This window comes from Astatotilapia calliptera, chromosome 4 (genome assembly GCF_900246225.1).
Source record: "Astatotilapia calliptera chromosome 4, fAstCal1.2, whole genome shotgun sequence".
Classification (NCBI taxonomy): Eukaryota; Metazoa; Chordata; class Actinopteri; order Cichliformes; family Cichlidae; genus Astatotilapia; species Astatotilapia calliptera.
The window spans coordinates 23,997,883-24,016,290 of record NC_039305.1 but is presented as its reverse complement, the minus strand read 5'-3'; the positions used below and the strand labels follow the sequence as shown (position 1 = coordinate 24,016,290).

At 41.2% G+C, this 18,408-nt stretch overlaps 2 protein-coding genes across 2 annotated transcripts in view; both read left to right on the top strand.

The window, feature by feature from the left end:
- Positions 1 to 852, top strand: part of arhgdig (Rho GDP dissociation inhibitor (GDI) gamma) — a 31,116-nt gene extending 30,264 nt beyond the window's left edge. Inside the window, exon 6 of the mRNA XM_026165641.1 lies at positions 605 to 852. Coding sequence (XP_026021426.1) covers positions 605 to 801 — 197 coding nt within the window. The 3' untranslated portion in view covers positions 802 to 852. The remainder of the gene's footprint in view (positions 1 to 604) is intronic.
- Positions 853 to 9,194: 8,342 nt separating this feature from the next.
- rpusd1 (RNA pseudouridine synthase domain containing 1) lies at positions 9,195 to 15,523 on the top strand. The gene is made up of 6 exons (XM_026165637.1): positions 9,195 to 9,278; positions 10,698 to 10,921; positions 11,006 to 11,129; positions 13,553 to 13,655; positions 13,809 to 13,910; positions 14,112 to 15,523. Exons 2-6 carry the CDS (start codon positions 10,734 to 10,736, stop codon positions 14,528 to 14,530), a joined length of 936 nt encoding a protein of 311 aa, XP_026021422.1. The 5' UTR covers positions 9,195 to 9,278; positions 10,698 to 10,733; the 3' UTR covers positions 14,531 to 15,523.
- The last annotated feature ends 2,885 nt before the right edge of the window (positions 15,524 to 18,408 follow it).

The following is an 18,408-nucleotide window of genomic DNA, read 5'->3' as shown; positions in this document are numbered from 1 at the left end:
AGGTGTGTAAAATCAAGCATCTAGCCATGCAGTCTGCCTTTACAAACATTTCTGAAAAATGGGTAATTCTAAAGGGCTCACTTAATTCAAGCATGGTGCACCAAGTCAGTTCATTAAATTCTATCCCTCCTAAATATGTGACGATCATCTAAAGTGGTATTATTGCAAAGTGGAACCATTAAGTAACCATAGCAACTCAGCCACAAAGTGTCAGACTATGTAGAGTTAACGATGGGGGTAACCAACACGCTGATGACTCAGCGACTGCAGAGATCCAAACCTCCCCGGGCATTAACATCAGCACAAAAACTTTGTGCAGGGAGCTTCATGGCTGAGCAGCTTCTGCATATTGTCCATATATTGTGTTTGAATGCAACTAAACATCCATCAACAAAGACACTGAACATCAGTCAGTGAAATGGACTTGTGTTTCTATTTTTTATGAACAAAATATTGTATGTCACATACATATTGTACAAAAATAAAAGTACAGAAGGGTGAAAATGGCACCTTTGAAATGTTTGCACTGAATGCACAGATAGATTGTTAGAATCAGAGAAAAGGTTGTTAGAGAGCTACATGCTCTGTTTGCGTCTCTTCACAGTGAACAAGGCGGTGTACATGGTAGGAAGTTACGGCCCACGCGCAGGGGAGCAGGAGTTTCTTTGCCCGATCGATGAGGCAACTAAAGGCGTGATGTCCCGTGGCCAGTATCAGATCAAGTCCTGCTTCACTGATGATGACAAGAACGTCTACTTATCCTGGGAGTGGAACCTCAATATCAGCAAGGACTGGAATTAATCGATTGGGAGTGTGTGTGTGTGTGTGTGAGAGAGAGAGAGAGAGAGAGAGAGAGAGAGAGTGTGTGTGTGTGTGTGTGTGTGTGTGTGTGTGTGTGAGAGAGAGAGAGAGAGAGAGAGAGAGAGAGAGAGTCTGTGTGTGTGTGTTAGAGAGAGAGTAATAATTCTGCTCTCTTTCCTTCTTTCACGTCTATTCTTCATCCCCTCTTGTCTCTGTCATCTTCCGCCACATTTCATGAGAGCTACCTTGCAGTGGCCAAAACAAGAAGTTTTCTAACTCTCCTCTTCCACCTTTTCCCTCCTTTTCTGTTTAGTGCACTACACGCAGGCCTCCAGAAAACCACGAGTGACTGAGACTTTTAGAAAAAAGAATGCCCTCTTTCTCTGCTATTGTTCAGAGTTAACCACATGCTGAAATCTCCCTTTCCGCTTGCTTTCAGTTCCTTCCTCATGGCGTGTGTAGGCAAGTAATGAAAGGGTGTTTAATCCGTTCAAGGCACAAATCCAATAAAATATAAACATGGCAAAATCATTTTTATAGCTGAAGGGAAACAAACTCCAGAGACTGCTGTTGTGTCCAGTAAGTAAGGTGGATTTATTCTTTTTTATTTTATCATTATAGAGTTAACTGGGACAAGATGTCCTGAACAGCTTGCAGCAAACATTAGAACAGGTTTTCTTTTATAGCAACATCACAACAACAGTCGCCTCTAAGTGCTTTATAGTGTAAGGTAAAGACACTACAATATTAGAAAGAAAATCACACCAATTAAACAACCCCTATGAGCAAGCACTTGGCCACAGTGGGGAAGAAGAAACTCACTTTTAACAGGAAGAAACCTCCCGCAGAACCAGCAGGAGAGATTTCGGATTCACACATCAGAGCATTTCAGGTTTAAAAAGCAGAGATACAGACAAAAGAAGATGAGAGGGGCAGGCACATGCCGGTGACAGGAAAGGTTGTTTGGTCCATTCACAGAGTGAACTCGGCAGCAGGGACAGCTCATCGAGGCAATTAAGCACCAGATTAGCTGAAAAAACCTCAAAGTCACAAAGTGCACCTGTGGTACACTTTCCTCCTTAAAATTAGGGAGACTTACACTTCAAGATTGTATCTCACATTTCTGCTGCAAATGGTTGAGAAGCAACTACAGAAATATAAACAACTCAGAACCAGTTTAGAGTTTTCATCTGTTTCTAAGTAATACAGCGGCTGATGTCTGGGTGTCACTGGGTGGGAGAGAATAGGTGTGCTTATAACATGCGGGTTATAACAGTGTTATATACCAGTGAGGGACAAGATCATTGTTTACCCTGTCCATCCCTGATTTAATAGAATAGAATAAACCTTTATTATCCCACGGATGAGAAATTTTGGTGTTCGGTGTTTAACATTGTAAGCTTTAAGGATAAGAGATTTTTAGGTAGTAACTTTCTTTCTTTCTTTCTTTCTTTCTTTCTTTCAAGTTTCAATTTTCAATTTTTTAATTTTTTGGGACCAACACAATTTTTAGTGCACATACAATTAGAGATAAAATTAGAGGTTTTAACAGATAAATACTATTTATAAGTCTAATGTTATTTGTAATTGCTACCAGGGATAGGGTGGGTTAGAAAATAGCATTGCCAATCTATTACATCTTTAAAAAAAAGAACACTGTTGGTTTTTAATCATTTTAAAGAAAAAGCCTGGGGAACTGAAAGAAGGATCGCCTGTGGTGTACCTGCAAATGTTTTTTAAATGCAGCCAACAAAGTTAAAAAAGGAACAATTCAGTTTCAAATCATTATTAAATTAATAATTAAATACCTTTAAAGGTTAGCTTATGGCAGATTAACCTGTAGAGACCGGAGCAGAATTAGCACGTGTGACAGACAATGTGCTCAGTTTTTTCTCATTTAGCTGAAAAATGTTCCCAATGATAGCTCAGTAAAATATAACATCAAACACTCACAAATATAGATCTTTGAACAGTTGGCTATGGTGGGGAGGAAGGAGGATGGCTGCATTCCTGTTAATGCAGCCATCCACCAGGACCAGTTGGGAGTAGGAGAAAAGAAAGTAAGAACAGCACATATTTAGCATCACCCTTAAACATCTGTAATAATCTTGCACAAATGTAAATTGGCGCTATTTGTCGTGAACAAATGTGGGTACTTTGTATCAAAGTTTAGGAACTGTAGGTCCAAAATTTCGTGATTTTAAAGATACTGAAACAACAGGTGTCACAGCCGTACCTGCTCCCAACATACAGCAAACGTAATTGTGCCTCTGAACTGGCATCATACACTTAGAAACCCACAGGGCATTACTTGGAGTGAGAGACTGTGGCAGCAAAATAGGATACATTTTAATTAGGTGCATTTAGATCATTTAGATTCACTGAGACTGTATTTGCTGTCTTTCTTAACATCTCCGTTTTCTGTTTTCTCATATGTTTTTTTTCTGTTTTCTGTTATTGATTATAATAACTTTTCACATATTCTCTCTTCCCCTCATAATGGTGCGTCATCTCTCCTAAACCCAGATTACACTCCAACTAAAAAGGCCCGACCTTTCTGCCTTCGTTTTTCATACACATGCTGTTTTAACTTTTGTGTTTGCTATCGAAGCGCCAGTTCTCGCGAGACTTTGTGGCATGTTTTATTTGAAGGAGCAGACCAATGAACGACTGGAACTGAACTGTGTATATTGTAGAAAGAGATGCATGTAAGTCCTTAAGGATTTGATACGCTTATGAACTAAATTAAACCTTTCTAAACCTCTCTCTTATACCAAGGACGTAAGATGTGAATAATATTCAGCTTTCGAGCTTGAATGTGAGAGCAGTAAATCAAGGGATAAACTGGTGTCCCTTAAAAAATATGTACTATCATTATTGTGTCAAGTCTTTGGATATGATATTTTCATTGTAGCTGAACATATTGAACTCTGAAGTACCATTTGAGTGAATCATCGTGGTCTAAGACTAACTGTAAATGTTGGCTTGTTGGGTGTTGCATGGTTTAGCAAGAATCTCTCTTTCTTTTTTTAAGGATTTAATGTGATTAAAAGAAAAAAAAATATTAGCGATGCGATATCCAGATGTCAGTAGTGGTCGTATACTGCGGATACAGTATTTACGGGAACCATTTGTAAGGCACAGATAGCAGAAAGGAAAAAAAAAGTTTTCTGGATCTGATGCCTCAGCCTGTAACAATCAAGTGCTGCATCTTTAAATATTGGTGTCAAATCTAGTATCCTGTATCTTTTAATAAAGGTAATTCAAACCGAGCTTTTTGTTTGTCTTAAACCCAAGTCTGCTTTGCAGAAATTGAATAGCAGGTAACTAAGTTGTTCTCGTGACACGCTCATGTATTTTCACGCGATCGTGTTGATTTTTTCCAAACATGGTGCTGTTCTTTATGGCCAAACATCTTCACTTTAGTGTCGTTTGCCTAAAGGACATTGTTCCAGAAGTATTGTGGTTTGTTCAGATGTAACTTTGCAAACATAAGTCAAGCTAAAATGTTGATTTTATTGGAGCTTTCTCCTGGCAACACTTCCAAACACGCCACATTTGTTCATTCTTTATCTAATTATACTGTCATGAACTTTTATATGCTAACTGTGGCCGGCAGAGATATAGCTGTTGGATTTTTTGCAGGTTCCTCGAACATTTCACAGTCTAACCTTGGGAGGAATTTGCTGGGACACTCTTTGGAAGATTGTGGAATTGTCAATGGTCCAGACCAGCAAACTGCCAAAGCTTCTCCGTTCAGAGTTTCTCACACTTCCTGATGATCTGTGAATCAAGTGCATGTTATTAGCAGCACCTGGCTCCTACTTACTCCTTAATTTCTACAAAAACATTAAGGGTGTGAAACTCATTTTCACAGGACTGTAACAGGTTTGGGAAATTAGAACAAAACAGCCTTTTTTGTTCAGATTTAGCGCATTGCATTGATTTGCATATCATTTTATTATCAATTGGTCTTGAAAACACATGGCAAAGTTTAAAGAGAAAAAAACTGACACTTTACAGCTTCTTGATTTTTGTTGGGCAAAATGACAAGCAGTACAGTCCACACTATTTACATATGTAAGATGGCCTCGCTTGTCTGCTTATCCATTCATGAAGCTTCTGTCACGGTTCATCCCTGAATCAGTCAGTCACGGCGGTGGTGGTGTTGTTGCTGCTGAGGGCCTGCTCTAGCAGGGCTCGCTGGGCGGAGGCAGGCAGGTAGAGGAAGGAGTAGACCAGCGCCAGCAGCAGCAGAGCCAGCAGCAAAAGGAGACCCCAGTCCGACGTAATTATAGGCTCATCACAGCGAGCCTGCAAAAATGACTTATTATGCATGGTGGAGAGGCGGCTTAAAATACTCACGGCAGTCTCAGAAAGTAATCCTACAGAAATAAATGCAAGGTCAGAAAAATTACACCTCTCAGAGTTGGAAAAAAATGAATACCGCTTATATAAGCTGTGTCCTTCACGCTTTATCCAAATGATATAAAATAAACGGTATCTAGACAGCCTGCCTTGTCACGTCTCTGGGCAAAAAAAAAAAAAAATCAGTTTGAGAAAAGACCTGTAAAAATGTTCGTATTATGGCCGGCAAAGACTTTTGCACCAAACTCAAAGTGGTGCAGAAAAGATCAAAACAGTTCTAAAAAGAAAAAATACATCCAAGATAGAGAAAGCTGGTTAGAAATTAAGCAAATCCAGAGCAACAAGGAATCTTTAGATATCTTTTTTCACACAATCCACAGTAAGGATGCTGAAAAACTTCCTCTTACAATATCAGTATTGATGCTTGCCTCCTGCACAGTATCTGCCAGCTCATCCTCTCTCTGACTGAAGCCTTTGTGTTAGTGCCACGTGCATCTGTGTGTAAGCATGTGTGCCTTCTTATCGGAGTGCATGATCTGCTATGACATGTTACGAAACAATAACCAGAAAAACAGCATCACAGCAGCACGACTGTATCCAATTCTCCAGCATTTGACTCAACGCACACACCAATTATATAATAAGTCTTCATCCTCTTAGCTCAACACACATTATTACCTGTCTGCGTTCAGGGATTACTCTCTGGAAGAGCCTGTGCTTTATTCAACCAATGTGTTTCAGCACGTAATGTTCCAAAGAGTCTTCACTTACTATATTAGCTTTGGACCCGTGAGGAGGTCAAAGCGTGACAAGATGGAGAAACGTTTTCTTCACCCCATCTCTGAATCTGAGCCCTTTGTCTTCGTCCTCTCGCACGTCCTTGCTCAGGTGCCCTCCAATGCCCCTGGATGTGCCAGGGCAGACTTGAACAAAGCGCATAAACAAAACGTGGCATTTCATTACCTCAGCTGCTCACAATACTGGATTGTCACATGGACCCATCAGATTAAAGTCCCGAGGTGAAGGTGAGGGATTATGAACATCACAGTAACTGTGGACTGACCTGAAACGGTACCACAGGGCAATAAATAAATAATAAAATGAGACAAATGCAATAAACATAATCCGCTCACTCCAGTCCAGATGACAAGCTGTTTGATAAGATAAGATAAGATAACCTTTATTAGTCCCACACGTGGGAAATTTGTTTTGTCACAGCAGGAAGTGGACAGTGCAAAAGTTATGAGGCAAAAATTAGAATACAATAAGAATAAATACAGTACACAACTGTACAGAATAGAATAAAATAAAATACTATATACAGTAGAATAAAATAAAATAAATATACAATAAGATAAAAATAGAATACAAATACAAATACTATATACAACTGAGTAAAAATACAACGATGACAGGAAGGATTATTGCACTTAGTATTATTGCATATGTATGGATGTGTGTGCTTGATCAGTTAAAGTCTTTATTATGGAGTCTGACAGCAGTGGGGAGGAAAGACCTGCGAAATCTCTCCGTCCCACACCGTGGGTGCCGCAGTCTCCCACTGAAGGAGCTGCTCAGTGCTGTCAGAGTCTCTTGCATGGGGTGGGAGATGTTGTCCATCAGGGATGACAGCTTAGCCGCCGTTCTCCTGTCACTCACCACCTCCACTGGGTCCAGAGGGCATCCTAGAACAGAGCTGGCCCTTCGGATCACCCTGTTCAGTCTCTTCCTGTCCCCAGCAGAGATGCTGCCGCCCCAGCAGACCACACCATAAAAGATAGCAGAAGCCACAACAGAGTCATAGAAGGTCTTCAGGAGTGGGCCCTCCACTCCAAACAACCTGAGTCTCCGCAGCAGGTACAGCCTGCTCTGCCCTTTCCTGTAGAGGGCGTCTGAGTTATGAGTCCAGTCCAGTCTATTGTTCAGATGAACACCAAGGTACCTGTAGCTGTCCACAGCCTCAATGTCCATACCTTGGATGTTCAGTGGTTGCAGTGGAGAATGCTTGTGCCTGCGGAAGTCTACCACCAGTTCCTTGGTTTTACTGGCGTTGATCTGGAGGTAGTTCAGCTGGCACCAGTCCACAAAGTCTTGGGTCAGACCTCTGTACTCCTTGTCGTCCCCATCAGTGATGAGGCCGACTATTGCAGAGTCATCAGAGAACTTCTGCAGAAAGCACTGGGTGGAATTGTGGGAGAAGTCTGCAGTGTAGATGGTGAAGAGGAACGGAGCCAGAACCGTTCCCTGTGGGGCCCCCGTACTGCAGACGACCCTGTCCGACACACAGCCCTGAGTCCTCACATACTGTGGTCGGTCGGTGAGGTAGTCCAGGATCCAGGTAGTGAGGTGATGGTCCACTCCAGAGTTCACCAGCTTGTCCTTTAGAACCGATTTGATTTGATTTGTAACTGTTCAAAGTTTTCAATACAGTTGTCATAGGGCTAAAAACCAAACATCAGGAAGCTTCTTCCTCACTCTCTTCGCTTGGCTTGGTAATAAAATCACAGGTGAACCAATAGCGTGCCTATAAATAATATAGATGCTTTATCTAAAATACCACATCTTTAAATCCTCTGATGAAGGACAAGTATTTCCCATTCATTCTCTCTACTCTTTGTGCAGACGTCTTGAGCTATTCCTGATTTCTTTATAATTTATTTTACTTCCAGACTTTCTTATCATTTATTAAGGCAGTGGTTCCAAAACTTTTTTTGCTAGGGCCCCCTTTGTTTTACAAGAAAAATGTTTGTGCGCAACACATAATTTGTTCCCACCTCTGTATTTGATTCTTGGAAAAATACCAACGATAACACAATTTGACAGGAATAAAATATTATTTTTGCCCCAAAAAGCTGATTCACAAAGAGCTGTTAGCTGAAAACTTGACATATCCTGGCCATATGTGCAGTGGATCCTTGATAAATTTGAGGAAAGTGGACAAGTGACGGATGAGAAAAGCAACAGCGGGCTTCTAAAAAATATCTGCGCCAGCTGAACTGTATTTGAAAGTCATGTTCTTAGGAAATAGAAAGACATTCAGACCTGATTCGTGACCTGAGAAATCTGTCTGTTCACTTGAGCCATCTACTGTTCACTGAAGCCTCACCATAAATGGTCTCTATTAGAAGGGTGGCTATAAAGAAGCCATTTTTAAAGAAGCGAAACAGGGGAAAAAGTCTGAAGTAAAAACCCAGCACACTGGACTGGACTGAAAGAAAGCAGGTCTGAAGGAGTGATGAATCCAAACTGGAAATCTTTGGTTCAATATGTAGGTCAGGAGAGAGTAACAACAGGCAGTATCTACAGGATCTTGTTGAAATTATGAACACAGAAACGTATGGTCAGATATTGATCCACCACGCATCCATCTGGAAAGCATCTGATTGGCAACAGCTTCATCTTTCAGCATGACAATGATCGCAAACACACATACTGTGCGGTAAAGGCATACCTGGATAGAAAAAACACACAGTCGAACACTATCAGTCATGGATTTTCCTCCCCAGAGCCCGGACTTCAACATTATTGAAGGATTGTGTGATCATCTTGATAGAGAACAGAACAAAAGGCAAAAACATCCAAAGAAGAGCTTTGAATGTCCTTCAAGAAGCCTGGAGAACTATTCCTGAAGACTGCTTAAAGAAATTACAAGAACCCTGCCTAAGACAGTTAAAACTGTGTTGAACAATAAAGGTGGTATTATCAAATATGGAGTTTCACGCTTGTTACAATTGTATAAACTGATACATATCTCGTATACTGTATTTCTCTGTATGTTTTAAAAGGTCTCCTATTTCAAATTTTCCAAGCAAAATATGAAGAAATAAGGGGCGGTTCAAGACTATTGCACAATACTGGAGACTTTTAATCCTTGAACAAAGTAAACCAGCAACGAGGTGAATCATAAAATGTTTGCAAACGTAAATCGTTCATGTATGGTGAAATAAACACCGTCATACACGGGTGGTGGCGCTGTGCACCTTTTAAGCTAGTCTGACGACCCAAAACACGCACGAAGAAGATGAAGCGCATGCGCAGTGCAGTGCGTCACAAGCGGCTATGTTTACATCTGTTGAAAACATTTATCACTTTTTGGGTCCTTATTAACGGTAAGTTTTCCGGTTATATTAACTATGATAAGAAAGCCCTATAACCGGGCTTTCTTATTCAGAAAACATATTTTATCATACAACACAGGTTAGTTGTCTTATGCTAATAGCAAACCACTAGTTAGCAAACTAGTGGGCGCATGATTTACTGCCACACGCGCAGGTGGATGGGATGCTCTCACGGCCAAGGAAACGTCCTCGAATATAAGACAGGCTACGGCCACCGGTCTGTTCTCCTCACAGCCGTAAAGATGGTTTGGCGCACTGCGGTTGAGGCTCTGGAGGCTTTTTTGAAACTACATAAACGTTCAGGACCTTTCGACCTTTTAACTCCTCCATTCTGGGTCAAATCTGATCTTTTTTTTTTTTTTAAATTTGACAGCAGTAATAATAAATAATTAAACATGAATGTTATTGTTTTACCCTGAAATTCGACGCATTTTCCGAAAGTTACACAAAATACGCAAAATGAAAGTTGAATCCCAAAAATATTGTTGTACACCAAGTCTATTCAGGGTCAAAATTGAGCTGTTTCTTTTCAGATGAATTTCAGATCTAAACCTGGAAAACCGTACATGTCAGGTCTGTGTGTATTTCTTATGGGAGAGCGCTGACAGAGGTGAAGGCAGAAGCTTGATTCAGTCATGAGAACTGTCACATCTGCCCAGTTTCCCAGAGAGACAGGCACCTGCTGGTTTTTAAAGGATCGTGGAGGACTCTTCAAACAGTGTAATAGTAAAACACCATAATTTTGCACATAAGGAGTTCAAACATAGGGTGCCTTGAGAGATTGTACCTTGACACAGACACGAGCATGGTAGTAGGTTGATGAGCACTGTTGCATCAGAGCAAGGTTTCTGGTTTAACTCCTGCAGGGCTGTTCTGCATGGAGTTTGTATGCTTGACCAGCTCTAGAGGTACCTGGACTGAGTTTCCATCAGGTCCTCAAGCTTCCTTCCACAGTCCAGAAACATGCATGTCAAGATAATGTGCTGTATGAATGTGTACTTAAGATGTTAGAAGACCTTTGAGTGATCAGTAAGCCTAGAAAAGTGCTGCACGAGCACAGCTATGTTGCATATCTATGCTGGTACTTATGCTTTGCACCTGCAAGCACAAGTATGCATAATGTAACAACAAAAAACTTAAAATCCATTTATTCCGAGTTAAATGAGATTAAAGCAGAAATCAAAGAAAGTTGTGAGAAACACTTGTGCAAGACCCAAACATGCAAGGTTTCATTCCACTGCCTGCTAGTTTATACTAATCAAGTTTTATGCTCTATAATTTATTGACTGTTGAATTAATATAAGTGGCAGCTATGAGGTTTTTTTATACTGGTGAGAGGAAAGTCTTTAGTACTGTACTTCAAATAAACCCTCAGTGACATGTGTCACGACAGCGACTTTGTCCCTGCAGGCCTGCAGCGCTTGTGCCAGTTAATCACTGCACACGATGAGCACGGAGCCTGCTAGCCTGGAGAGCCTGCGTGTACTGTATCACAGTGATGACTACATCGTGGTGGACAAACACTGGGACATCCGCATCGACAGCAAGATGTGGTACGAGACGAACACCGTACAGGCACAGCTTCGCCACCGCTTCCCTCAGCTGGCTGACCCACGCACCTACTATGGATTTCGGTCAGAATCCCTTTACTTCCTCTGCACTTGTCAGATGTTCTTGGTAGCAGGAGTAGTCTTATTGTTTTCCTCGTCTCTCACAAGGTTCTGTCATCAGTTGGATTTCTCCACAAGTGGAGCTCTTTGTGTTGCCCTGAATAAAGCTGCCGCTGGCCGGGCTTACCGCTGCTTCAAGGACCGCACCGTGACCAAATTCTACCTCGCTCTGGTATGGGCTGCAAATACAGTGAAACACATGCAATTGTGTTCTGACACTTTAATGAATTTAATGAGTTTTTAAGCGTTTTTTTGTTTGTTTGGCTGTTGTTGTTTTCTTGCTGTTAGAGTCCCTTAATCCATAGCATAATTACTGACAAAGATAAAATATTTTTTATCTTTCAGAATTTGATAAATAAAAATAGAGTAAAAAAAAAAATGATAACAGGAAATAATTTAATAAGAGTAAAAGAGATAAGGATACAGTAAGTCAGATGGCGCATGGGACATAGAAATGTACAAGATCTGCTGGATAAATTATAACGAGCTCATGTAAGCACTTATATGTGAGGAAGAATATTTTAAAATTGATCCTGTACTTCACAGGAAGCCAGTGCAACGATTTAAGAAGATGTATACGCTTCTGTGTGCCTGTCAGGGGTCTAGCAGTTGCATTTTGAAAGAGCTGCAGTTGTGTTATAAGTGTTTTGCAGTAATCCAATCTGGATGTAATAAAAACATGAATGACTTTTTCTAGTTCAGAATTAGAAAGAAATGGCTTAACAGCTGCTCTGATCTGTGCGTCTAATTTAAGAGAGGAATCAAACAGAACAATTAAGTTTTTTTTTTCTGAGGCTTAAGAAATGATGCCAGCGATCATTATCTGAAGTGATAGTGGAAACTAGGGCTGGGCCATATCATACCGTTCACTGTAACACCGGTATAATGTCGGGCAATGATAGGAAAATGAAATATCGCGATAGAATATGGGTAAAATGTGCATGCGCAGTGCCTTTGTTTTCATACGCACATGGCGGAAAAAGCATGGCGGCGACGGAGAATGAGAAGGGTGAAAGCCGATCGTTGAATTAAATGGATGAACCAGAACTGGTTTGTAAAATTGCTGCAACTTCAGTGGTGTGGAACTGGTTTACCTTTCGTCCGTCAGATACACAACAAAGCACTATTTTTGGTAGAGCGTGCTAGCGGGCCGTCGTTATTACCGTGTTTTTTTGGAAAATACGGCACACTTAAAATCAATCCTTTGATTTTTCTGAAAATCGACAGTGTACCTTATAATCCCGTGTGCCTTATGTATGAATTCTGGTTGTGTTTACTGACCTCGAAATGATTTTATGTACACGGCGCTCAAAAATCTGTCAAATGTTTTAGTAAGACTTTGCTAAGCTACAAACCCGCACCGTCAGAGCATGACGGCTATCGTAGGCAGGAGCCTCGCGGAGTGATACGTACTGTGCTTCAACATAATAGTAGGGCTGTGCGATATGACCAAAATCTCATATCCCGATATAAGACATCTATCGTCCCATAACGATATAAATCACAAAAATTTAACATTTTCTGTAAATTCTGTGAATCTCGTGCAGCTCGACTTGCGTGAAGTGTTTCCAGCTGGGCGTCGTGTACCTGGAATTGAGTGTTTTAACCGATGCATGAAACGATACATTTAGACATAAGTTGTAACGGCCGCCGTTTTCTTTGTGAGTATTTATTAAACAGTGTACTGCAGGGAAAAGCCTGTTCTAACGTTTGAGTCTAAGGTCTATTTTTTAGCACCTGACGGCTCTTTTTTAATTCTCACCCGTAAATACTCGGCATACTGTTTCACTTGATTCAGTTTATTTTGAAAAGTCTCAACAGGATCTTGAGCTTTATTGTGAAAGGTTTATGTGGAAAATAACCTCTTTTTAAGTTTTGTGGATATTATACATGGTTATGCTGAGGATGTGTCGGCCAATTTCCACTGGAAATGCCTTTTGGTTAAACTGTCAGCAAGGAATTTGCATTTGCACGGTAAAATTTTTATATAACTTTAATGCACATAAAAACCAGCTGCTTGTTTAAGTGAAAATACGTTGATGGGTTTTTTTTTCGCACTAATAAAGTTGTGGAGTTGTAAAGTAATTTGTCTAGTGTCAATTATATCGTCAGTTATATCGTTATCGCAAATTTTCAAAAGTATATCGTGATAAATATTTTTGGTCATATCGCCCTGCTCTAGTGGAAACTGTAACTGCCTGATGAATCACTAAAGTTTCAGTTTTATTTTAAGGTAGATGTCAGGCTTCGCAAAAGAAAACAAAAGAGGAAGAAGGCCTTGAACCGGCCACAGTGTGGGTCATCAGATTCAGGCTACTTCCCTAAACTATTATGAGTAAGCTAACTAATAGAACCAAAATTTCCAGCTCAATTAATGATTAATAGAACCTGACGAGTACTGCCGAGTTAAGGTAGAGCAGGCAGAGAGAGAGAAAGAGAGCTGACCTTCTGTTCTTTGACCAATCAGCACGAGGGATGAATGAGAGAGGAAGGAGAGCAGGTTAACAAGGATTGCAGAAAAGAACAATAACCAGATGATGGATGTGCGGGTGCTCTGAGACACGTGTCAGTGAAAATACACTTTTTACTTTCCAGATACGTGGGGCGGTCGAAGGAGAGACACACACTGTGGACTTCTCCATCGGCAAGAACTCCACGGAGGGAAAAACACATATGATGTGTGTTGAGGGAACAGAAGGTACTTAAACTTGGCTTGGTTTGAGTCTTGTGAGTGTGAACAACAATGAGTAGAGACTCTGACATTTATTCCATCTGGACATCGTGTTGAAAGTAAATCATTAATTTCCAGCAGTTGTTTGAATTATATTCTGTTCTTTCCTTCTGTGGTCAGGTTGTGAGAACCCCAAGCCTTGCCAGACTGAGCTCTTAGTGTTAGAATATGGGTTATATGACGGAGACCCTGTTACCAAGGTGCTGCTGCAGCCTCTCACTGGTAATTGCATTTGTTTCAAAGGAGAAATGAAGATTTTCTTCTTGCAGAGGAAAGCTTAGCTTCCATGTAAAGATGGCAGTGCCAGGCCTGGGTTTTTGTGTTTGTTTGTTTTTTTTTAACTGTAACATTCATTTAGAAAGAGGCAAACACTTCCTAAAAAGTCACCCTCCCGCTGCCGCTCAATTTTCCTTTTCTTCTCAGGTCGAACCCACCAGTTAAGGGTCCACTGCAGCGCTTTAGGCCACCCTATTGTCGGGGACTTCACCTACAGCTCGGGAACAGACAACTCCCCGTACCGCATGATGCTGCACGCACACCTCCTCCACATTCCCCTCGAACCTCAGCCACTGCGCGTCACTGCCGGAGACCCTTTTGTCCCAGCGGTTGATCCCAAGTGGCTCCCGCAGTGCTCATTAAGGACACTAGATGCCACTGTGGAGGCCCTGATACACCGCAGGGAGGAGGAGGACAGGAAGATTAAAAAGGAAGAGCAAGAGAGAGCGAGAAAAGAAGAGGAGGATGAGAGGAGAAAACGAAGCAAGGAGCAGAGCACCGAGGAGGAGAGTGAGGAGCAGAGGAGACAGTGCCAGCAGTGGCTGAGTGAATGGGCTGGAGATTGATTTATTATTACTATCATTATCATTATTACTTTTCATGGGTTTCGCGTCTCCTCGTGCATGTTGAGCATGCATTTTATTTGAGTGTCCACATCTGTTTCATTTCAGCTGCATCTTGGTGGTTTAACTCCTTTACGTTCTCACAAACAAGTTAAGATCACAAAAAGGCATGTGTGAACATAGTTTATGCTGCACTACTGGAATGTCCACACTATACCCACTGCAAGCTGCGAAACAAGTGCCTTGCTCAAGGTCAAGTTAATAAGAGTTCCTTGTTGCTTTTTTAATTTTAATGTGCCAACATTATAAGAAATTGGCCTTTTTCTGAACTACAAAAGCAGATGTTAGTTTCTCCCAGAAAAAAAAACCTGTTTTTAAACTCGTGTGATTGGTTATTTATGATACAAAGCACTCATGAAGTCCCACATGAAACATACTGTATCTGTAAACACTACTCAGCATCCTACCCGGGACTTTAATGTTTGTGGGCAGTTTTACAGCTTTATGTCTCTTTTAGTCCAGTACAAATACCCTCACTTGCCACTTTGTTAGGTACACCCATTCAGCTGCTCATTAATGCAAATATGGGATCAGCCAATCGCATGTCAGCAACCCAGTGCATTTAGGCACGTCAACATGGACAGAAAGACCTGCTGAAATGCAAACTGAGCATTTTAATGCTTTGGAAGCAAAAATGGGCCCAATCTGGTACTAGCAAGGTGTATCTAACAAAGTGGCCAGTGAGTGTACAGAGCACTGATGTGGTGTACAAAGTTCATCTGTCTACTATTTCTAATAATGGCATGAAAAATTTCTATTTTTCACACTATTATTCTACAATTTTGGGGGGATTTTCCCCCTTAAAATCCCATCAAGTACCACAAACAACATTTGAATTTCAAACTGGTATATATGATTAAAAACTTGGGATCAGCTATATTTATGACTTTGATTAAGAAGCAGGGTTTGAACATGCCAATAAAATGAATAAAAGTACCTGGCTGCCTGATGTGTTTTTTTCCCCCTCACTTCATGTTTGGATCCTGCTGATCAAATATAATGAAGAGTTGTGTAATAGATGAAATCTAGAAGTGTAAAAACAACAACACTGCGGACTGAATTGTTAGATTTGCAAACCAACACAATTTCAATCAGTGAAAAACCGTGTTGTGACACAAATGCCCTTACACCCCGAGCTGTGGCGTCCTCAGTGGATCAGGCTCGTTCTGGTGCATTCCACGGATCCTGGACTGGCTTTCAATCTTGGAAGTTTGGAGGCTGGATCAACATCTTGGTTTACAGTCATGTTGCTCGAGCAGCTCATGAGTATGTTTTGCATGTAGTTGGGGACTGTCAGTATTTGGGAGTTTGCTCGGTCTGCAGCAGTGTTTGGGTAGGTGGTCCATGTCAATATTAGAAGCACATAAGACCCAGGACCCAAGGTTTCCCAACAAATTGCTGCTGAGGTAATTAAAAACTTCTTTTTAGTCCAACACAATTGTCCATCAAGTTAAAAAAACAAATTCCAATCAATGTGTCTGAAATAACAGAAAATGATGGTTATTATCAGTTGCAACCAGTGTTGGGGAGTAACGGAATACATGTATCTTTCTTGTTACCTGATCTTTCTCACAGTTCTCAGCTTTATGAGATGTCATCAGTCCAGATTTTCTAAGGACACTTGTGATGTTTGGCTCTTGCAACGTACTTGGCACTATGTTTTTGTTATCAGTGTCTAGCAATGCTCACATGGAAATGAACTTTGATTGCATTACATTTAACTTTCACAAATATGCTCATTTGGGAAAAAAAGGTTTTAGTGAAAATAGTTGCAAAGCGTTTATGTGAGGGGCAGCTCCACCTAACAGTAACACCTCTGACTGCCTGAGACAATTTTCTCAAGCTAGTTTATATCTAGCTTTTCCCTTACACCTAGTGGACACAGACAGACGGGTGGTATATGTTTGAAAATGTAAAAAGAACTGTTTTGCGGGGCCACTTCAAAGGATCAGTAATGAACAAGTTCTTCTATACCCTCCCATCCTGCTGTACAAACTGAAAGAAGCCTCTTTTGTTGTTTTTTTATTTATTTACAGAAATGATAACACAGTTCAGTAACATAAGTTTATAAAGTGCAGTGCTAAAGAAAGGCCAGTTAAATCTAAATTTAACTGACTCCCCATAAGCGAGATCTGAATGACAAGAGAAGGGCTGCTGAGATTGTGGAGTAACCGGGAGGAGATCAAGACGTTCAAGCATTGATAGAGAATCTTCTCCAATGTTCCTGAAGAGGGTGGCCTCTGTCTGGAGTGCATTGGGTGCAGCAGAGGAGGCCAATAATGCAGATGAATTCATGAGAAGAAGGGTTGGTCTGATTTTCTTGAAGACCGGTGCAGAGGTTACCTGGTGAAAGGAATGACACTGAGGCTGAGTGGGCAAGGAGACGGCTTCACACTGATTCAGAAAAATCTATTTTCTGCTCCTCCTTTGAGAGCGACTTCCACTGTGAATAGAAGATCACAAGAACACACTGTCAGCTCGTATACACAGCCACACTGCTACTACACATGACTACAGGACAGCTGGTACACATGCACATTAACAGATGCATAAATATATTCAGAGTTACACACTTACTCTCTCTCCCACAGCTGCATTCACAGCTGCACTGTTACTGATATTTAGCTCTGCTTTGACCTTTGGCCTCTGCTCTTTAAGGTACAGCATGAAGGCATTTGGGGGCTTCTTAATGTAAGCCTGGTCTGTACCCTGTTTGGTTTGATGCTTGCTGCTTCAACAGGAATAAAACCCAGAGTGAGAGCATGTGTTACCACCGTGTACAACTGTGAGGAAAGTACTTTAAAAACACGAGTAACGCTGTGAAACTGAATGTAAGGCGACATCATTAAAGGAGGCTGATTTTAATAATTCACACACACATCTGCAGATAAATGACAGATACCTGCAGATCAGTGAGAAAACGCAGCAGAGAAACTGACTTTGGAGCGCAGCTGTGGGGTGGAGGAGCTGGAAGAACAGCTGCTGTTGTTGCCGATGGGATGTTGTTTACAGGCAACTGATACAGTAGATTGTGTGGAGAGATGGAGAAGGACAAAAATCCATAATACTGACACTTAGTCCAGCATTTCAAAGACTAATAATGATAAACAGCACAGAAACATGCAAACTAAACAGTTTTTCTTTCATTAGCCTGAAGCATCCAACAGGTTCAAGCACCTTTATCAATAAAAATCTAACGACAACTGTCTGAGTGTCTCACCTGTCCTTGGCTAGCTGTGCCTGGCTGACTGTACATGTGAGATGGCTGCATGGTGATTGGAGCAACTATACATGAACGTTGGTGCTCAGACAGAAGAGGAGCGGATCTCAGGAGGGTGTAGGTAACAGATCCTCTACTCTGCCTGCTGCTGGGTGAGGCAGGGCAGCTGGTCCAGCAGGGAAAGCAGGAGGAGGAGGTGGGGAAAAGGGAGTGCGAGGGTTGGATGTTTCCCCCAAAATATTAACAAACACATCTTCAAGAGTGCAAGGCACCCTTTCTGACTTCATTCTTTCCCAAATACGACCCAGCTCTTCCCTGATGTCCATTTTTGGGACAGAGGGTTTATGTGCTGCTGTTCTGTGTCTGGGATCCTGTGACAAACATTCGTAGAAATTTGATCCTCTTAGACTGGGACTGACATCTTATATAATACAGAACTAAACTAAGGACTAGTATTTTGTGCAAACAGTTGACTAGTAATTACTCGTTCATGTCAGGTGGGTGGTAATTACTACAAGTCACTGCAGTGAAAGCACAGATGCCCAACAATGATTATTGGCAGTAATTATTAAATTGTATCTTTTGGGCCAATTAATTGAAG